Source organism: Hetaerina americana, unplaced genomic scaffold (genome assembly GCF_022747635.1).
Source record: "Hetaerina americana unplaced genomic scaffold, ioHetAmer1.1.p SCAF_41, whole genome shotgun sequence".
Classification (NCBI taxonomy): domain Eukaryota; kingdom Metazoa; phylum Arthropoda; class Insecta; order Odonata; family Calopterygidae; genus Hetaerina; species Hetaerina americana.
In genome coordinates, this window is record NW_027286997.1 from 1,330,170 (window position 1) to 1,353,409 (window position 23,240).

Consider the following 23,240-nt stretch of genomic DNA (forward strand, 5'->3'; position numbering starts at 1 on the left):
CCCATCCCTACTCACACCGCTTCCCACAACCAATCTTTTGACGACTGCTTCTCTGTTTCGGTGATTGAAATCCTTCCCAAATCTGCGAGTATAATAGAGGTGAGAACCCGCGAGATGGCGCATATCTGGGTGGCCCAATCATTCAAACCGCCCGGGCTGAACCAAGCCCACTGAATGCATCAATTGGCTGCCTACATATCCCCCCCACCCCCTTGTTCATTTCCTATTGGTCCCTTTACCTCTCCTTCCCCCACCTCTCCCCCGCACATCCTCTCCGCTCTTCCCCGAGAACGCCATTCTGAAGACGACAGCCGTGCTGTCGAAACGTAAAATAACAAATTGTGAGTGTCCTTTCTTTGTGTCTCTATATTCTAAAAATCTACATCTGTGTTTTTATATATTTGTATATATATATATATATATATATATATATATATATATATATATATATATTATCACTTTCTACTTCCCTTAATTTCATTCAAAATGTCTACTCTTTTCCTCACTCAACTTCACGAGCATTCTCCCCTCTATCAGTCTTCAGCACTCCATTGTCTCTTAATACCTCCTGAATCCACTTGTCCTGCTTTCGTTAAATTTTTCCCAATATCCGTCCTTATCCCCCCTACCATTTCTTTCAATACTTCTCAATTGTTCTCATTTCAGTCCATTTTATTGCTTCCATCCTTCTCAACACCCCCCTCTCAAAGGATTCCAATCTGCATTTCTCCTGTTGCCTCAACGATCAAGTTTCACACTCACACGCAACTACATTCCATATAAAAGTCTTTGTTAATATTTCCTTCACATCTTTAATTAAGGGACCTGTCTTTAACTCCAGCCTCCTTGTAAACGCCTTCATACCTAACACAGCTCTTCTTTTCATATTCTTGCTGCTCTAATCACTCTCCTCCATTTTACAAGTGGCCGAACTGTTCTACCTGCTCTACTTACCAGCATTTGATGTTTATCTTACCCTTGCTACTTCTTGATTATCTTATTACCTTCGGTTTCTCATGATTGATTTTCTTCCCGCACCTATTGCTCTGATTCTGAAATTTCTTAGCTATATATTGCAACCATCTCTGTAATGTTATCTTTGAGCCAATACCAATTCAACAGATTTGGCCCTAGGGATTTATATGTTCATGGATATGAGTGGGTGGGAGTAGAAAAGGCCAGGCATAAGGAAATCGATGACACCGGAGAGTTCGGGTGAATGTCTTATCTAAATTTCGATCACTGCGTTTCTATTTACTACTCTGAAGTGTCTTTGCTTACAGCGTTTGAAAATAAATTTGGTTACGCAAGCCAATGAAGCGTGCGTTGCTCAAGGCCAAATATGAAAACCAAGTGAACTTTTACTACCTGCAGGTCAGCTTGTAATCAATGAATAAAAATCTTTGTAATTTAAAAAAATCAAATACATAATAAAATGGCCTAAATATGGCTGCATTTTATGTGAGTAAGTTTTGTCAAATTTCATGGAAAGGTAATATCCAAATCAACAAGAAGATTACCACACCATACTATTACAATGCAAAACAGCGTAAAAACTCAATCAATCAAGGTAGGAAAAGTTAAGCTGATGGCCAAGATTTTTTCCGAGGCACTCACGCATTACCTACTTGAAAGCCACTCCTTACGTGATACCTAGATCTAAACTTTTAACCTTATTGTATCCTGAAAAGCTATCCTCTTCAAGAATGACATTATTAATCTACGTATAATCTCAATGCACGAATTCGAAAACACAAGGATTGAAGTGGTTGGTCAACTCCTTCCGCTTCACCGCGTAATCATTAATGCTAAGATATGTAATTATATGCTCTCTTCTTACATAAAACCGATTATCCCAAGCCATAGTTTAATTTGACCACTTCTTTCATTTAGAAACGGGCGACAAAGGAAACAAGTGTTTCTTTGTTCGGTTTAGGGTCTATTTTTTTCCTATGACTTCCCAATTCCATTTATTTACTTTTTCTTCTCGTGCATCTCACCATGCCACCCGGCCCTGTTTCCTTCTTGGCAATTTAGAGTGCCATTGTTTCTTCTTTACACGTAATAATTCTTTCCACTGGAGGGGATGTTTGTGTGCACATGTTAATTTCCTCCTTTGCTGCGTTCAGGAGACCTTTTTGCTAGTCGTTTAATTTATTCCCGCAGGTATTTTAATGAATTTGCGGGGTAGGTAATCTCTCGCGTGGAGAGGGGCGGGGGGGAAGATAGCGGAATGGAGAGAACTCAAAATGAAAAGAGTTAGGTGCTGAAAGGAGATTCAACAGGAGTTTTTCTTCTTCCACCCTGGATCTTCAACGGTGACGGTGAGGAAATAACTCGAAAAAAAGAGGAAGACTGGGGGGAGTAGGACGGGACGGAGGGGAAACATGTCTGCGGAGTCGGTCTCTCGCTCACGTTTAACTAACCGGATTATGCATATTGTGTTTCGAGACCATCCTTCTTCTCTCCTCCAGTTTGCGAAGAAGGAAGGAGTCGCCCTCAGCTTTGGGTTCAAAGGGTTTCCATTGTGTTATTTGAAGAGGTAGGAAGAAGCGTAGTCAACATAGAGCAGGTAACGGATAGATTATTACTAGTAGAGATAAAGGCAGAACCGACGAACTTGGTTATTATTCAGGTATACATACCACCGAGCAACCATACGGAGGAAGAGGTCGATAGGATATACGATCAATTAGAGGACATAATCGCGTGTGTTCCTGCAGGGAAACATTTGATAGTAATGGGGGATTGGAATGCGACCGTAGGCGAAGGAAGAGATGTTGATGAGGTGGGGGGCCACGGTTTAGGCACGAGGAATGACCGCGGGGAGAAAGCAGTTGAGTTCTGCAGGAGACAGGGGTTAATCATCACCAACACTTGGTTTAGACATCACAAAAGACGCAGGTATGCATGGAAAATGCCAGATGACTCAGAAAGGTACCAGCTAGATTATATCCTGATATCCTGGTTAGACAAAGGTTTAGGAACAGTGTGATAAATTCGCACAGCTTCCCGGGAATGGATGCGGACTCTGACCACAATTTAGTGGTTATGAAATGTAGCGTCCGTTTCAAAAAGATAAGGCAGGGGCGGTGGGTTAGAAAATGGAATGTAGAAGCATTACATGGTTTGAAAAGGGAGAAGTACCAACAGGCGGTAGAGGAAATCATGGAGGATGGTAAAGAGCTAAGTACTATCGAAGAATAATGGGAAAGTGTATAGAAAGGGTTATCGAAAGCGGCAAAAGACACTACTGGAACCCTTTACGCTAAAATGATTAGGAAACCATGACTCACAGATGAGATGATTACAAATATGGATGAGCAGAGAAAATGGAAGAATGTAAATACAGAGTTAGGCAAAATGAAGTACAAAGAGTTAAACAATAAATTGAGGCGGGCAACAAATAAAGCAAAAGAAGCATGGCGGAAGACGCAGTGCGAGGATATGGAAAGTCTGCAGAGGAAGGGTGAAATCGGTGCGCTGTATAGCAAAGTTAAATCTTTATCGGGAAGTAAGAAAGGGAGATCAACGATAGCAGTTAGAGATAAGGCGGGTAAGGTAATAGTTGACGCAGGGAAGATTCGAGAGAGATGGAAGGAATACTATATATAGAAGAACTGTATAGTAAAGAACTTAGACCAACAAAGTTAGACATTGAAAAGGAACATGACGTAGAGGAAGATAGCTTAGGTCCAGGTATACTAGACAATGAGATAGAAAGGGAATTAAGGGAGATGAAACTAAATAAGGCCGTGGGGGTGGATAACATTCCCGCGGAACTTTTAAAAGGCTTAGGAAAATGTGGGAGGAAGAGGCTATATGGGCTGATCCGTAGTATTTATGAGGAAGGAATCTGGCCGGAAGACTTAGTGAGATCAGTGTTAGTTCCTATTCCGAAAAAGGTAAAGGCAACATCATGCGAGGACTACAGGACGATAAGTTCGATATCCCACGCAGCTAAAGTTGTCCTCAGGATAATAAACAAAAGGATAGAGAGTAGGGCAAATGTTTATTTAGGGGATGATCAGTTTTGGTTTAGGAAGGGGAGAGGTACGCGTGATGCCATTGCAGTAATGAGATTATTAATCGAGAGGAATATAGAACACAACCAGGAGGTATTTGCCTGTTTCGTAGATTTCGAAAAAGCGTTTGATAGAGTGAATTGGGAAAAACTAATGAGTATATTGCAGAAAATAGGAATAGATTGGAGGGAAAGGAGGCTAATTCGCAACCTGTACATGTCTCAGACTGCTCAGGTGGAAGTGGGGAACGGGGAGTCCGGTTGGGCAGTGTTAGGAAGAGGTGTAAGGCAGGGTTGCCCATTATCACCGTTGCTGTTCAACCTGTATGCAGAGGAAATGATTAAAGAGGCATGGGAAGAACTGGAGCTAGGGATGAAAGTGGGCGGGGAATTCGTAAAATCCGTTATGTTTGCTGATGACCAAGCTTTAGTTTGTCAGTCAGCCAAGGGGTTGCAAGCATTGCTGAGTGAATTGGAAATTCAGTGCGACAGGTATGGGATTAGAATCAATATTAATACAAGGGTTATGCGATTTTCTAGACAGAAAAAGGCTAAGCTAAACATTAAAATAGGAGGGCAAAAACTGGAGCAGGTAGAACAGTTTATGTATCTCGGAAGTGTTTCGGACCAACACGGTCAAAGTAGTAGGGACGTAAGGAGAAGAATTGCGATAGGCAAAGAGGCTTTCACAAGGAGGAGGGAGTTGATGACAGGGACGTTGAGTAAGGATATTAAGAAAATACTCGAAAAAACAGAATATTTATTCAGCTGCTGTGTCCATCCCAAAACCTACCTTAACCGGTAGATTACCTAATAATATATACATATATATATATATATATATATATATATATATATATATATATATATATACATATAAACAATTTTATTGCTCTGGGAGCAAAGTCCCTTGGAGCAGAATACATGTTACATGAGGTTACCAATGGAGTGAAACAGGTTTACATAATGCATAGAATAAGGTAATTAAACCAGTCACAATTTAACATTAGTTGAACGAAACATATAGTACAATACATACATACATACATACAGGGTTCGTCCGGAAAATAAGTGTACTGATTTTTTCCCGCCGCTCCAGGCGCGCCCAGCACCGCTCTGACGGGCTGCGATTGGAGGGGGGTATGTTGGCAAGCGACGCTGAAAAAGGCAGTCGGCTCTGAGCTGTGGTGTAGTGAGGAGCTCTGTTAACGCGAACCTCCACGCTCGACCCACGTCACGGAACGCGATGCCGAAGTTTTTGGAGCAGCGTTATTCCATCAAATTTGCGGTAAAGCTTGGGAAATCGTCTACCAAAACTGTCGGTATGATTAACCAGGCTTACGGGGAGTCAGCCATGTCCAGAAACATGATCTTTCGGTGGCACAAGATGTTCGTGGAGGGCAGAGAAGAGGTCGACGACGAACCACGGCCTGGACGCCCATGAACGACACTCACCGACGAAAATGTGCGAAAAGTTCGCGATGTACTGAACTCTGATCGTCGTCTTAGTTTTCGGATGATAGCAGAGCAGTGTAATGTGCCAAAAACAGTAGTGCACGAGATTATTAGGGAGCAATTACAGATGCGAAAAATTTGTGCAAAGTTGGTGCCGAAAGTGCTCAGTGATGATCAAAGACTCAATCGTTTGGAAATCGCGACACAACTTGCGGATCACTGCAAAAATGATCCACATTTTTTAGAGAACTGTTCTGTTCCCGAAGATAAAGAGGAGTTTGAAAGGAACGCGATACGGGACTTTGGACGCCATCAAAGAGGCCGTGACGACGTGTCTTCGAGAGGTTCCCGATGATGCCTTCGCGGGAGCGTTCCAGGAATGGGAACGCCGCTGGAACAAGTGTATCGACTCACAAGGGTCCTATTTTGAGGAATATTAGCTTAAGATATGTAAAAGTGTAATAAATTTTTTTTCCTGAGCTCAGTACACTTATTTTCCGGACGAACCCTATACATATATAATAATAGTTATAATTACCATAGCGTAAATATTTAGCATGATAGAACAGTAATAAGGTCATTTTGGTTGTGTATGGTAGACGGATATTCAAACATTTTCCTGTTGAATTGGAATGTGTTCCTGGATAATTTTACTTTATTAGGCAAACAGTTCCATAGTTTACCGGAAGAAATACTGAATGACTTTTCATATATAGCCGTGCGGTATTTGGGAAGATGGAATGTTTTTGTAATGCGGGTTGATCTCTTTGTCGTAAGTGAATTGAATATAAAATTTTCATAAAAATATACGGTACGGATTCGGTGCTGCATTGGATTGCGATCCACTTTGTATTGTTCGTGAAGTTTCGGGAGTTGAGTTCTCCTGAAATTACGGAGAAGATGATCCCTAACCGCCATGAAGTTCCTAATTTCGGAGGTTAACCATGGAGCTGGATGACGTTTTGGCTGAATAACTTTTTTTATCCACCAGATGGGTGTTGAAAAGTTCACTCAGGTTAGTTTCAAGTGAGTCTGCTGCGAGAATTTGGACAAATAAAAATTCTTGAAATCACGAAAAAACATATAATTAGGTTTATAAGTTTGCAATTTAAATCTATATTTAATGAAAACTAGGTCGTGTTCAGACAAAAAAGAGACAGGGAGCTGTCCATACACTTCGACCTTGGACATGCCGTCGACAATAAAGAGGTCTAGGAGGGTACTGCTATTCACAAGATTATGGGTGGGCTGGTAGGGAATGAGGAATAGGTGACAGATAAATAGTAGATCACTGAGATAGGTGCTATTGTGCGTTTTCTTCATGATGTCAATGTTAAAGTCACCACACAGAATCACGCCTTTGTAGCTAGGAGGAAGATGGATCATAGAGGGCTCAAAGTCTTTAGACATATAGCCTGTTTTGGGGGGTCTATACACGACACAAAACAATATTTTACCCTCCTTTCCAGCTATTTCAATGAACATATATTCTGGCCTGAAGGGGGAGCCATCAGACTTTAACAGCAATTTAAATGATAAGCTCTCGTGCAAGTACACACAAACACCACCACCAACTCTTCCTGGTCTGTCATTTTGTAGAATGTTGTAAATACTTAGTTGGATGGATTCCGAGGAGATGTTTTCGTTAAGCCAACTTTCAGAAACAGCAATGACGTGATAATTTCGAGCAGAAAAGTAGTCCCGGAACTCATCAAGGTGTCTGAATAATAACTATGCGTTTACATGGCACATTTGAAACATTTCTGTGGAATTAGGCATTTATGTGAAATTACTGAGATCTTCAAAACAGGTAATTACACTTCGTTCCCCCCGTCACTTATTCTCGTGCAAATCCTTCCTCCTTGTATCCAAAGATATTTGAATTTTCCTGCTCTTTTGATTTCCCTGGCTTAAGCATTAAGTTTCCTAATTCCAAAGAAACTGCGTGAGATGCCGCAACAGTAACTTTTAACGGAGTCATCCGCTAATGTGCATTTCAATGCAACAATTTTAGAGTGTAAAAATCATTCGCCTTGACTGGGATCCCAGTCAAGGCGAATGATTTTTACACTCTGAAATTGTTGCATTAAGTTTCCTATTGAACTGTGTGAGGGCCTCTTTTATGTATATCGGCTGATTGGGGACGTTATTAAACCCAATGTCTCGTGTACTAAGGTCGCGTTTAACCCTCCGTCGGCTAAGGAACTCGCTAACCATTCCTTGCCTCAAAAATCGAAGCATAATGATGGGGGGCCGATCTGAGTCACTACGAGTTTTCACACGATAGACGTAATCGATGTCCGATGTATCCACTTGAACTCCTATTGCAAGGCCTATATAATGGATGATAGCACTAAGAATTTCGCCTTCTTTGATTGGAACCCCCTGGATCTCAATTACATTTCTCTTGGTTTCTTGCTCTAATTGGTGGGTGTATTGTTCTAGTTCTGACACCCGTTTCTGCAAATGGCACAAATCACCAATTGTTTTCTCGAGTTTTTCACCAAGGCTTGTAATTGCACCGTTGACGTTGCTAATGGACATATTCAACTCATTCATTGTCTCGTGACCCCACAGAAGGGACTTTTTTATCTCACCTTGCTCGTCCTGGAGGCACTTGATTCGAGTCAGGATTTCGTTCACTGTAGCAGCTGCGGGTTCTTCGCCAGCAAGGCTGCCATTGCTCTTTATAGGGGTGGTATCACTTCTGATGGAACGTTTCTTCTCAAGGCATGGTGCCATGGCCGTTGTAGGTTCTCCAGGGTTCGTAGGTCTTCCTCCGTCATCGAAGAACAAGCAAGATGGTACTGTTCACGGCAATCACCACAGGAAACATTGCCTTTGCCGCGCTTTACAATGTGACCACATCTCCCACAGTTTGACGGCATGTTGAGAGAGCGGAGAGACGTCCGTTCAACTGCGATAACACATTTCTCCCAACGTGTAACAAGTTTTCTCGTTCCGTCGCTGAAAAACTCTTCCGACTTTTCTCGAATTCAGGACTTGACGACTGCCTTCACCTCATCGTCCGAGGTGCAGTGATTACCTTCGAGGTGTCTCTTGAGTGGAGGAAAAAATCGGGGGAATAAGGAGGGTGTGGAATCGGTTCAAATTTCAGGTTTCGCAGAGCCTTACCAGTTACGTGCGAGGTGTGTGGACGATCGTTGTCATGTTGCGCCAGGCTGCCTTCAACACGAAAAACTCGACGTCGGAGGTGTTTTAGAGCGTGTATATACTGAGAAGAACTTACCGTTGCCCCTCGTTCCAGAAAATCGGTCACGTAAACTCGGTAAGCATTACTAAAACACAAGCAAAAGAAGTTTTTTTGCGAATGATTGTCTTTTGAACTTTTTCGCCGGTGGAGAAGTACGATGTCGATTTAAAGTAGACCTATCAACAGCATCGTCACCATAAACAGCCTTTAAGCGACGATGAATCTCAGTTGGAGTCACTTTTTCAGCAGTTTAAAATTCGACAAAAGCACGCTGTTTAACTCTGGTTGACATAGCACTAGAAAACGTCTCCATACTTCCGCTTCTCGAAATACACTGGATGAATGAAACGATCTGAAACCTGCGCATGAATATAGAGGGGGAATGTTACTTCCACATGCCACCAAGAGTACTTCTGAAGGTTATTTTGTTTGTGGTTTATAAGAATATGTCCATTAGTTTCCAGCCTACCCTCTAAGAATATAATCGGGATCTATTTGCCTGCTCTGTGAATTTCGAAAAGGCTACCGATTGAGTGAATTAGGAAACACTAGTGAATGCTCTACAGAAAATAGAAGTAGATTGGAGGGCTAGGAGACTTATCTGCAACCTGTACATATCTAGGATTTCTCAGTTAGGGGGGAGAAACGGAGAGTCCGGATGTTCAGTTTTAGGAAGAGGTGTAAGGCAGGGTTGCCCATTATCACCATTTTTGTTCAACGTATATGTGGAGGAAATGATTAAAGAGGATTATGGGAAGAACTGGAGGTAGGAATGAAAGTCAGAGTGGAATACGTAAAATCAGTTAGTTTTGCTAATGCCTAAGCTCTAGCTTGTCGGTCAGCAAAGGGGTTGCAAGCATTGCTGAGTGAATTGGAAATTCAGTTCGACAGGTATGGGATGAGAATCAATATTAATAAAACAAAGGTTATGCAATTTACCATAAAGACAAAGGCTAAGCTTAACATTAAAATAGAAGGGAAAAATCAGAGCAGGTGGAATAGTTTATGTATATCAGAAGTGTTTTGCACCAACACGGTCAAAGTAGTAAGGACGAAAGGAGAAGTATTGCGCAAGGCAAAGAGGCTTTCATAAGGAGGGAGTTGATGGCAGGCACGTTGAGTAAGGATATTCCAAAAGGAAAACAAATGAGAAAGTGCTAGGTATGGTGGGTGAGGAAAGGGAGAAATCATGAGGAGACCGAAAATGGATGAAGGACATATTAATCAACAGTTGGATGTTGAAGACTGTGATAGAGGAGAGAATATTAGGCAGACGAGGAAGGGGCCGGAATAGGATGTTGGATGGAATGAAGGAAATGCACGGGGTTGAAAAGGTGCTTATTGTGAATTAGGATGATGATATGGGTCATTAGGAGATACAAGGGAATTTTAACTGTACTGTGTCGTAACCTGTGTCCATCCAAAACTAAGTACGTAATAATAATTACTCTTCATAAGGGTAGGGATCAAAATAGACCCACTGAATTTTTAAGACCAAAGTCCTTCATCATAAATTGCATATGGGAACCAAACCAAAAAATCGTTTCCCTCCATTTTTTTCCAAGATTTTTAATAATTCTGAAAGGATGCCTACATTCTTGCTCGCCTTAATTTGCTGTAGCCCTGTAGTTTTCTGTAGAGAGTGTCTTGTCTTTCTGGATTCACATTGTCACTGTCTATCTATATCTATTCTTTATCTATTATAATAATCCCATAGCCATATGCCTCCTCTAGAATTCGTTCCAGTCTCCCTTTATTCTCTTTTGGGGACATTAAAACTCTCCTGTCTCATCTTGTATGGTCATATTTTTTCTTTTGTTACATCTTCCTGACCATCTCCTCCCTTCTTGTAAAGTGCTTCTACTTTTTACAGCACTCACCTGGGTGTGTGCATGTATTAACAAGATCGCAGACCATGTGTTTACATGATTGATCTTCCAATGGAACAGGTGTACAGGTTTCGGAGCAAAGAAGGGTCTTGTATCCGGCTGCAGAGTGAGTGGCGCTCATTCCGAAACCCTTGGACAAAGGAGGTGGAGTACCTTGTGGCCAAGAATGCCACCATACCGTGAGTACCCATCTGGCTGCCCTCAATCTTACCCCGTGCCTTCTTGCCACTGTGGATGCTACTTGTACGGCACCTGTGAAATTTTGCTATTGTTCCAACTCAATACACAGCCTTTTGCCCAATAGGAGCTATTGTATTCTTGATTTGATATCAACTGACATTCTCATTCTTCAGGTCTTAAAATCAGATATTCTTTAGGACATTAAAGTCTACAGAGTATTCAACTGTAAAGTTTCCCAAAGTGTACCCAGAAATATGAAGCTTAAGGGGAATACTTACTTTTTTAAGAAAAAGGAGGACGATTACTTAATATGCATTTTTAAAAATTGAATTCTAATTGCCATATGTTGCATCAAATACGAATTGAATCTAGGTTGTTAGACAACGCGATTCTGTCTTCGCGACTTTGAATGTCCCAATAAATCACTGCATTGTTGGCAAAAAGATGGAGCTGGCTATTAACCACGGTACTGAGGTCATTTATGTAAATAAGAAACAAGAGGGGGCCTATGACACTTCCCTGTAAAACACCCAACGCAACCTAGACAGTATCGGATGATACACCATCCAGGATGACAGTTTGAACATGATCTCTTAAGAATTGTCTAATCCAGCATATAATCCTCCCGTGTATTCCAAAAGTTTCCAACTTTGCGAGTAACTTGCAATGAGCATATGGCAAAAATAAAACCTTTACCTTAACAACATTAACTCCATGTTTAATAGTAATATATGCTTATATTCAGACTAGGCAGTGGTTAACAGAAATATCCTTAATCCGGACTATGAAGTAGCTTTAGCAGATGATCTAAATGCTAGACAGCATTGGTGAGACACTTGGCAATTAGAAAAAGAGTTAAGAATGTGAGTAGTGGTAGACTTTTCGAATGAGAGTAGTTCCCTCCAGGATCTATAGGTGTATCGATGCAGGAGGAATGTATTTTGGAGAGTATTAACTAATTGTAATGATAACTGCAATAAATTTTGATTTTTGGAAGCACTCCCGATACCTATTGTATGGACCCCGTATGTGGACAAGCTAACAAAAATTAGGATTTTTTAGAGGAGTATTGGAGAAATATGACAAAAAGATTAAAGAGAAATGTTATCTTTCACTGGAAATTATTTCCTTACTTAGAATATGCTGCTAGTATATAGGATCCTAATGAAGTCAGATTAATTGCCCAATCTGATTGCGTGCAGTGCAGAGGAGCTGGATTTGTAAAACATTGTTATCAAAAACTGATTAAGGTGTCTAAAATATTAGAGGACTTAGGCTAGGAATCACTCTTGGAATGAAGGTAAAGTTACAGATTTGCATACAATTGTGGTGGCTGAAGGGGGAAGCTGAAGCGACCATCAAAAAAAAGGAAAAAACTAATGAAAGAAATATATGGAATGTTTATTGTCACACTGCTCAATTACAAAGGGTGTGTAAGTGCGGACGGAGCGAGGTGTTGCTTGTCACGATAGGTCTTGCTGCAGACTGCTGGCTAATTGGTGAACTTGTCTTCGTCTCTGGTCTCCAGTGCTGTCCTCTGGTGGGAAGAATAGGAAGGTTCCAAAGTTGACCGATGAAATGGGTGTAACTGCCACATCACATCACCCCCCTTGCCGTGGTTAAGCTTTGGGCAAATGGAGATAGAAAGAAGGGAAAAACAAATAAAAAACAATTTAAAAAGCAAAATCCCTCAGCTGCCATGGAAACTGGACCCGGCGGCCACTGTGAGTGCTCTCTGCTGGGGGCATAGTTGTTGTGGGCTGCTCCTCATCCCCATGGGATTCAAAGGGACCGGGCTTAATAAGCATCTTATCTCATGAATTGTCATCTTTCAAAAAGAAGTCTGGCTTAAGTCTATCAATGGACATGAAGTTGACAAGAATGGTGAAATATTTTTCTGTCCTCTTGAACACTTCAAATGGTATGGTGGCTGGACTGCATGCTTTGTCGGCCTGTGGCGCACAAACATTTGGGATGAGGAAGCCAAATCATGGTGCTGAAAAATGACCTCTCCGTGACGGGTTATGGGAAGAGGGCACAGCTGCTGCATGTGACCTCTCAGCTGTGCGGCAAAGTGGGTCTCAGCAATAGGATTCGTTTGGGGTGAGAAGAATTCTCCAGGCAGGCGTAATGGTTCTCCATACACCATCATGGCAGGGGTGGCTTTCAGGTCTTCTCTTCATGCTGATCGAATGCCCAATGGCACCCATGGGAGGGCATCTGACCAGCTTTCATTGGTATGGCACATAATGGCCACCTTTAAATGGCGGTGAAAACGTTCCACCAAACCATTAGCGGCAGGATGGTAGGCTGTTGTTTGTGGGTGTTCTGCGCTGGAAGTCCTAGCTAAGACCTGAAATAGAGAGGAGGTGAACTGCGGGCCACGATCAGTGGATATTCTTTGCGGAACTCCAAAGCGGGCAAACCATCCAGAAACCAGCATTCTTACCATGACCTCTGCTGAAATATCTATGATGGGAAATATCTCTGGCCATTGTTCGAATCGGTCAATGATCATTAGACAGTAGCGGAAACCATTGGACTGGGGCAGGGGATCGATGATGTCCACATGTATATGAAGAAACCGTCCTGTCGGAAGAGGGAAACTCCCGACAGGTGAATGGACGTGGCAATGAATTTTGCACTTTTGGCATTCCAAGTAGGATCGGGCCCAATTGAGGTAATCCTTACCTAGGGAGGGCCATGCAAAATCATCGGCAACCAGCTTAACAAAGGTTCGGATACCAGGGTGGGCAAGGGAATGTAGCATGTTAACCACACATTTGCAGAGTGGGGCTGTTAGGTATGGTCGTACCGTGGTGGATGAAGTGTCACAATACACTTCCACGTTCCCACCTGGGACCTTTAACTTTTTGAGACACAAAGGGGAGTCGGGTGTCAAGAACCGCTGCATTTCTTCATCAAACATTTGGGAGGCTGCCAGCGCCTCATAGTCAATGGAGGCACTAATTGCCATCACTCTGCTGAGAGCGTCGGCGACCACATTTTCCACTCAGGAGACATGACGAATGTTCGTGGTGAATTGGGAGATGCAGTCTAAATGGCGGAATTGTCGAGGGGAACACTGATGAGCCTTCTTTTGCAGGGCAAACATTATAGGTTTGTGATCGGTATATACCGTGAATGATCTCCCCTCCACCATGTGGCGGAAATACTTAATGGCGTTGTACACGGCAAGGAGTTCACGGTCGTACGCGCTGTAATTTCGTTCCGTTGGTGTCAATTTAGTTGTGTCAAAGGCAAGCGGCTGCCACTCTTGCCCGCATTTCTGCTGTAAGGCTGCACCGAGTGAAATATCTGACGCGTCTACGACGAGGGCAAGTGGAGCGTCGGGGTTAGGATGGGCGAGGCTGTCTTTGTAGTTGCTGAATGCCTGTTGCCTCTCCGCCGGCCAGTTGACAGGTTGGTTGCGCTTTATCTGCCCCGTGAGGGCACAGTGGAGTGGAGCCTGAAGAGTGGCGGCGTTGGGGATGAATCGCCGGTAAAAATTTAACATGCCTAAAAACTGCCGCAGATCCTTCACAGTTTTTGGTTCAGGAAAATTGTTTACAACACTCACTTTCTCTTCGAGAGGCTGGATACCGTCCGCCGTGACAGAGTATCCTAAGAAATCCACTTTAGGTGCACCGAACACGCATTTCGCAGAGTTAATCAATAGGCCGTACCGAGAAAACCTGCCAAATATCTCCCTCAGGTGTGTCACGAGCTCCTCAGCTGACGAGGAAGCCACCAATATGTCATCGATTTAACAATAACAAAAGTCCAAACCTCTGAGTACTTCGCCCATGAACCTTTGAAATGTCTGTGCCGCGTTGCGCAGTCCGAAAGACATGAACGGAAACTCGAATAACACGAAGGGCCTGGAAAACACCGATTTGCTGAATAAGGCGGGCGTAAAATCCTGTTTGTGGGGCACCGGATATTTATCAGTTAAGGTGCGAGCATGAAGGGCTCTGTAGTCCCCGCAGGGCCACTTCTCGCCGGTTTTCTTTGGGACCAGATGGAGACACGGACGATCAACTGCTTTCGGACCGACGCACAATCCCTAATTTGAGCATTGCCTCGAATTCGCGTTTCGCGAGGGCAAGCCTGTCTGGTGCCAAACGACGTGACTTACACAAAACGGGCTGCCCTGGCGTGGTGCGAATATCATGCATTGTAGCATGGTCAATGCTATGAGGGACGCCTGCGGGTCCCGTGATTTCTGGGAAGTTAGCAAGCAATTCGTGGTAACGAGAATGACCGCTCACAGATTTCACTTGATCGGGAGAAGGCTGGGCGAAACTCCCGGGGACTGAAATGGTAGTGAGTCCATCGACCAATCTCTGGTTACGCATGTCCACCAATAACCCATAGAGTTTTAGGAAGTCTGCCCCTGATAGGTTGTGACACGTCCGCGACAACGACACGCCACGAAAAATCGCGACGGAGGCCGAGGTTAAGGCTAAAGGTCATCCGACCATACGTAGAAATAACACCGCTGTTCACTGCAAACAGCTCGTAATCAGTCTTGGAGCGGGGCCTTTCCACTTTGACTCTAGGAAAAACACACAAATCGCACCCAGTATCTATCAAAAACCGCACCTTTTGGGTTTCGGTCTGTCACGCACAAGCGGCATGGTTCGGGGCAACCGTAGGAGGCAACCATCACCGACTGCCCTACGGGTTTTCCGACGCATAGGAGCACGGAGTCGTGCACTTCCGGGCATCGGCGCCAAACCGACGGTGGTACCAACAAACGTATCTTCTCCCATCCGAATTCTGTGAGGACCCACGGGACAGGCTTCGTTTGCAGTTCCGTGAGCGACTTCATCTAGTGTCACGATTGACGGACAGGGTAGCCACCAGGCGCGTCAAATCGTCGATGCGCTTCATCAGGATGTCGATTCTGTCGTCGGACGCGCTGGTCGCCATGTTGGATACGGCTGCCGCTGTGTTGGGTGCGCTTGCCGCCATGTTAGGGACGCCTACCGCCATGTTGGCTACCCGTGACTGGAGCAATACCTCGTCGATTTTATCGGCGAGCACTGACAATCCGTCCAAATCGATGCCATCATGAGCCATCAGGATGGCCTGCATATTCATTGGCAGGCGATTTAGCCATTGGGAACGCCGGAATTCCTCGTTTACGGATGAACCGGCCAAATTGCAGAGGTGATGGAGAAATTGGCTTTGCTTCCGATCGCCGATTTCTTCATGCTCCAGCAGCCACCTAAGTTTGTGTTCGGTGGATGTGGAAAGACGTCAGATTAACTCGGATTTTAGCCGCTCGGTGCTAAGAAGGAAAAGTCTTTTATTTATTTTAAGTAGATGCGTATGTAATCATTATTTCATCTAACCCTTATACTCCATCTTGTTACTAGCTAATCGTCTCACAGTCATGGTAGTCCATGCTTTTTTACTGCAAGGCATGTACCAGTAATTTAAAGTATATACATTATCAGAATCTAGCAATCAAAAAGAACTTAACTTGGATGCTGTATTCCTGGTGTAGAATCACACCCTGCAACTCACCCTAGGCATGGCTTACATGTTAATATGCAAAAGTATTTCCTCTTGATGTTGTTTGGGCAAATTGTGATAAAAGGAGGCTCATACAAGTATCATCCCTCAGCCACCCTCCCTTAAAGCAGTTTCAACAAAAAGAGGAGGAACTCTCTGGGGTAAAATAAGGAACCACTTTGGTGGAATTGTGCAATTTGACTGGCCATGCAAAGTTGTGGGATCACACCCTGCAGAGTCATTACTTCAATCAAAATATTTAGATGGCTTGTTTCAGCCAAGGAAATAAGAAAATTAGTTTGATAAGAAGTAAATAGATAAATAAAGTCATTCCTGAAGCACGCCATCTTGGAAGAGTAGTCTGGTGGGTGGAACTGTAGACTACTAATCAGTGGACTTGAGTTTGCTCCTCGGTGATACCCCTGCACACCATGAGATTCACCCAATCTGGTGCTTCTTTAGGCACCAATCTATGGCTGGTGCCCAAAAGTACAGTTTAGAAAAAAATACAGGCTAAGGAATCTTTATCATCCTGCTAATGTGTGAATTTCACACACCATTGGGTTTAGAACTGAGAGAGCTTTACTCTTACCTGTCAAACCAACCTTTGGGTTGTTATAGCTATGGAACCGTGGTATGTGTATTTCTAAAATTACAGGAAGTTTATTTTTTAATTTTTATATAATGCATGCATGCCTGCAAATATTACACTGAAACCTGAAGTTGAAAATATTATACTTATTACATATTTATCCGTTACTTATTTCAAATAAATCCCTATCAGCGGATAAAATCAAGTACCCCCCCTCCTCCCCCAGCTTTAATAATAAGCCAATGTTTTGTCACACTGAATTTCCTACCGGTTTGTCCAATGTAAAAGGCAGAGCACTCAAAATACAATATACTATATAAACTCAACTCTTTCCCATGATGGGAATTTGGTCTTTGCAGTTAGATAAAATAGGTTCCCTAAGGTGGCTTTATTATAGAAGGCTAATTTAATATTGTTTTCTGCCGAGGATCTGGTCACTTTATGGGATAAATATCCTAGAAAGAGAATTCTATTCCATTTTCGAAACGTCTTTCTTGGGGGTTGATTTGAAAATTGATTTGACAGCTATTTTTTCTAATATTTTCCGATACAATTTTTTGACTAATTGGGATAAGGAACAGTTATTTTCAGCTATCATTTTTATTATTTTAAGTTCTTTTTGGGTATATTGTGGAGATAAGGGAATGCTAGTCAAACGGTGGACCACTGAGTTGAACGCCGCTAATTTATGTGGGAAATGATGTCTTGACATGGATTGAGTGATATGATCCGTACAAGTATCTTTCCGGAAAATGGCAAAGCCCAGTTGCTGATTATTTTTTGTTTTAGTAATACCCAAAAAATTAACGGACTCGTAGTGTTCTTTCTCCATAGAGAACCTAATGTTTTTGTCCAAGGAATGAAGACTTATCAAGAAGCTATTGAGTTGTCTTTGTGAACCAGCCCATTCATAAAATATATCATCTACGTAATGGAGCCAACAGACTATGTTTTTCACCAAGTTGTCGGAAGAGGAGAATAGAGCACTTCCCACCTGGTCCATATAGATGTCCGCCAGTAGAGGAGATACAGGAGATCCCATGGCCAGACCATGGGTTTGTAAAAAGAAATTTCCGCTGAACTTGAAATAGTTCTCAGATATGCTTGTTTTTAGGACCAAACACAACTCGTTAATCACTGAATATGGGACCCCTTTCCAATAAAGGATTTCCTCGGCTAACTGGAGGGCTAGAAGTCAATTGTGTAAGTGCATTATCATTATTGTGTTAAATTTATGTTGGACTTCTTGGGCTATTGCCAGTGCCCATTGTTGCATAATATAGGGTTGGTGGTTTCAAAGTTTTCACTGTTGCCAGCTCCATCGGTGATACCTAATGTGATCTAGCTGGATCATTCCTGGATACCAGTTCCCTCAAGAGTTGGTCGTTGACCTGCCACATGGTCATATACTGTGGGAAGCCTGGCCGCAAAGGCAGGGTAGATCTGGGTGGGAGAGGTTCTTGTAGTATACATTCCATCTCTTCATCATTCTCTCATTCCTTGGTGAAGTCAGAATCAATGGAAGTGACCCGATAGCATGTGGCCAGCTCATGGCTTCGGACTCTACCTGCTGCTTGTGCATATTTCATCTGTTCTCCTCTTGAATGCTCTCTCTGTCGTTAAACGTGGGATTGGCTGCTGCCATTGGAATCTGGTTCCTGGCACCTCAGGAACGTCCCTGCCACCTGGAGGACACGGCACTGGTGGCAGGGACACCTCACAAAAGGACTGTGATTGTGAGGCTGGTTGAGGAATAAATCTCAGCATCAGCAGCCAGATTTCCCTGGATACATATCTCCCAACAGCAATGGCATCGTACAACCCTAGAATAATAATAAGGCTATTAGGAGGAGTCCACCATTGTTAAAGGTGTATGAATTGGTTGGTCCTAGAGGGTCAGGCCACAGAGACAAGAGGTGAAGATTACATCCACGTCATGCATGTCTACATCTACATCAATACCCTGCAAGCCACCAAAAAGGTGTGTGGCAGGGGGTGCAGCACCAGGATGAAAGGGTAAGGAATGAGGGAGATATGGTTTTTCAAATGGATGGGAAAAGGTGGGGGGAACCTGCAAATAAAATTTATAAATAAACTAGTGTAACCATGCGCAGTCGCCACATTGTAGGATAATACTTATTGTGTCGAGCTGACTCCTGGGGGATTTCGATTACAAGCATTCTGGTCTCTTATTGCTCTTGGAAAAAATGACCATTTAAACATGTCTACCTTGCAGTCAATCTCTCTAATCTTATATTCGTGATCCCTCCGCCCGTAATACGTTGGTGTTCGTATTATGTTCTTGATGTCATCGGAAAAGGAGCCATCTTTAAATGTTTTTAATAAGTTTAATCTATATTGTAAACGCCTCTGTGTAAGGGAATCCCAGCCTAAATTTTCTAGCAAAGTAGTTACGCTACTGCGTTGGTCATAGCAATTTTTGACAAACATAGCCCCCCTCCGCTGAACTCGATCCAATTCCGAAATCAACTTTATCTCTTGAGGATCCCATATACTGGCAGCATACTCTAGGTGGGGCCTCACTAGGACAATAAAACATCACTCCTTCACTTTTTCGTGCCCAGCACTCTTTTTACAAATCCCAATTTTTTATTAGCACGACCGCATATTTCTCGTATGTGCTTTCCCCAGGACAGATCGTGAGTAATTGTTACACCCAAGTATTCAAAGGAAATTACCCTCGCAGTTTGTTTGTTTCACTTTAAAACTTAATTGGGGGGGGTGTTACTCTTTTCCCAAAAATGTATTACTACGCATTTTTTCAAATTTAATTCCAATTGCCATGTATCGCAGCAAGTCTGGATTGTATTTAGGTTGTTAGCTAACATGACTCTGTCTTCCTGACTTCGAATGTCCCCATAAATCCCCGCATCGTCAGCAAAAAGACGGAGCCTGCTATTAACCACGTTACTGAGGTCATTTATGTAAATAAGAAACAAGAGGGGGCCTATGACACTTCCCTGTGGTACACCCGACGTGACCTAGACAGTATCGGATGATACACCATCCAGGAAGACAGTTTGAACATGATCTCTTGAGAATTGTCTAATCCAGCATATAATACTCCAGTGTATTCCATAAGTTTCCAACTTCGCGAGTAACTTGCAATTAGGGACTTTATCAAAAGCTTTTTTAAAATCTAGGAATATCGCATCAACTGGAATATTGCTTTTGCGGGAATGCATTATATCATGAACAAAGAGTGCGAGTTGAGTTTTGCAGGATCTACCCTTACGGAACCCGTGTTGGTTATCAATCAATACATCTTGGCTATCGAGGTACCTCATTATGGAACTAACAATGATGTGCTCAAAAATCTTACAGGAGATGGAGGTGAGCGATATTGGCCTATGATTACTGGGATCCTCCCGCTCTCCATTTTTTAATATGGATGTCACAGAAGTTATCTTCCAGCCGCTTGGCACGCTTTCTTCTGCTAATGATTTCTTAAATATTATATTAAGATAAGGAGCAATTTCAGACAACAGTTCTTTATACACGCGAGCTGGTATCTCATCAGGTCCTGGGGATTTGTTAGGGTCAATATTTTTAAGGAGTAACTCTATTCCGCAGGTGGAAAAGAGTTACTCCTTAAAAAGAAAAGATTGCATGCATTGGCTGTAGAAATGTTTTCGGAAGGTTCTCTGGTATATTCTGGGAGCATTTGTTGAAAACACTGTGGAAGAATTAGTTTAATATGTTGGCTTTATCTAAATTACTTGTTACTTTATCCCCCTTTTCGTTGTTCAATGAGTTTACGGTTGACTTTTTTCCCTGCACTTCCCTGACGTAGGACCAAAACATCTTTGGGTTATCGTTTAAATGTTCACCTAATTTTTTCCTTTTGTATTCCACTAGCACCTTCCGGAAGGCCTTCTTGGCAGTGGACCTAGATGCTTTGTAATTCTGTATGGTTTCGTTGATTTTATCAAGGGAGGAATCTTTAACCGCGTTTTTCATTCTGGCATGGCACGCCCTTTGCCGTCTTAGTGATTTCCAAACTTCAGAGTTGTACCAACGGGGTTCCTTATTCTCTCATATATTTACTAGGTATGAATCTCTGTATTGCTGAACGTGTTATCGCAAGAAAATTATTCCAGGTATCCTCGACACTCCTAGTTTTGCTTAATTCATCAAATCTAAGAAAGGAACAGTTTAACTCACGTTTTAGGCCATCATAGTCAGCTTTATTGAATAAATAAATTTTTCTCTTATGTCCCTTCCTTGGACAATGTGAGGGCATTATTGTAATTCTTTCCCAATGGCCAGGCCATTGCCCTATTCTGGAACTGCAATGCCTGCTCCCAGCCCCAGTGAGAGTTGTTGACACCCTTCTGAGGGGGCTGCTGCTGGAAGCTGCTCCCTGATAGCTGCTAATACCGGCATGGTTGTCCGTTAAACCAAACTTTGAAGTTGTTCCTTAGGGATTCTCATTGGCAAATTGGTGGGTAAACTTTGGGAGGTGGAAGCCTGCCATTGGTGCCTTGTGTTATGCTCCCTATCGTGAATTCTTATAATATGCTGTCATGCAGAGTGAGTCTCCCCTTAGCTTCCCATGACCACTGACCCTGATTTCGAGCACCACTGACCTGCGCCATACCAGAAGGATATTAATTGTGGGTTGCCTGGATGTCTGAAATCCTCAACTTACTAATTTCACATGTGCTCACATGAGAGAGGGCAAGAGCTGAAATATTTGTACAATGCGATATGTTTGGAAGCAAAGTGTTTCTGCCATGAACCTTGAAATCATAAATCTGTGGGGTCCAATACATCAGCAGCAGTTTTGGGAAGTAGGATTGCGGCAACGGTTAACGCCCAGAGAGGGGAAAAAAGAATAACTATGAATCAATATTAATTTTGGAAGTGCCTTTCTGAAGCTACTACATCTATAGTTTTAGAGTGAGTTTTCCAGCATATACATACTGCTGTAGTTTTCTAAGGAAACTGTTTTGAGCTACATTGACAGGTATTTTGAGGGTAAGGAAGTTGAAAAGTCTTTTACGTAGCATGAAGGAAATTCCATGTTTTTAACCATCAGACTTATTTTTGCACATCTTGAAAATGATGGTTATGCCTCGTAATTTAAGATAAAAACACAGTTACAGTAGTTTCACAACCCCCCAGAAAATGAAACTATTCTTTTCCAGAGACTTGAGGCATTGAAGATTAAGCTGCTGAGTATACATAAAATCTGATAGAACTAATGGGGTGAAGAAAGGAATACTGCCTTGTGAAGTTTTTTTAAAAGAGCATAACATTTAAATGCAATAGCCACAAGAGAACTTTCCATGGAAGTACAGGGCCAGAGAAAAGAGTGACAGCAATTGAGGAGGTAAAATTCCCTCTCCTCTTCCTGCTTTTGATATCCCAGGAAAAATTTTATTTACACTACCACACAAAAATAACAATTAAATCGGTAGTGTTTCATATGATTTGTAAATTGATACATTTATCAACATGAACTCAATTCAAGCATAGGAAACTCTCAACCACCTTTTATTGATAAAGAAACAAGGCAAAAATGTATCAACGGCTTGAAAAATATGTAATGCAGCTTTTAATATCAACAGTAATTATTTAACAGCAAACATTTTTTGGCCTAAGGATGTACAGAACCCAATACAGAGTAACACAGGAGGAGGGGGTTTAAAAATTTGCATAGCCTCGTGACAGAACAAAAAATATCAAAAAGTTATAATTATATGGGAATTATATTACATGGGATGTAAGTGATGTGGCCGGGGAGAGAGATCATGTGAGGGCAAGAAAAAGGCGGCAGCACGGAGCACTTGGACAAGAGACAACCAAGGCACGAGTAAGAAATAAAGAATCATTCAAAAAGGAGATGAAACCGCTGCCCTGATCCCAAAGACCAAGCCCTTAAACAATGCAAAAGTTGGCTGCTCTGAGGGCAAGTCCCGTTCCATACAAATTTACCAAAATCGATGACTGCATATTCGTTCAAAGGAGGAACATCTGCAGTGGCATCATTGATCCATCCTCGACTGAGCCACTAAGAGGCACCACTTATCCCAATCCCCACCTCTGCCATTCTCCTCTCCCATCGCCAGAGTGGTAGTTCATCCTAAGTTTTGCGAAAACAATGCCATGTGCAGTCTGTCATTAGTTGCATGGGTTGTGAAAGTGAACTTTGCAAGAGAGAACTGACCCTTTTGCTCTCGCCCACAGTGCCTGCAGCAGCGTGGATGGCAGCCAGCGTGAGGGGATCGGCAATCTGGATTTCTTCTCTCTGAGTACGTCTTCCTCCCTCTGCCCTATTGACTGTCATGCCAAAACCAATGAGCTGACATATTGAATCAGAACAGAGGGCTCTTCTTC

General features: G+C 42.6%; 1 protein-coding gene across 1 annotated transcript in view; it reads left to right on the forward strand.

The window, feature by feature from the left end:
- The window catches only part of cyc (basic helix-loop-helix ARNT-like protein cyc), a 120,488-nt gene that overhangs the window by 80,230 nt on the left and 17,018 nt on the right, over positions 1-23,240 (forward strand). Inside the window, exons 12-13 of the mRNA XM_071591096.1 lie at positions 10,643-10,761; positions 23,091-23,155. Coding sequence (XP_071447197.1) covers positions 10,643-10,761; positions 23,091-23,155 — 184 coding nt within the window. The remainder of the gene's footprint in view (positions 1-10,642; positions 10,762-23,090; positions 23,156-23,240) is intronic.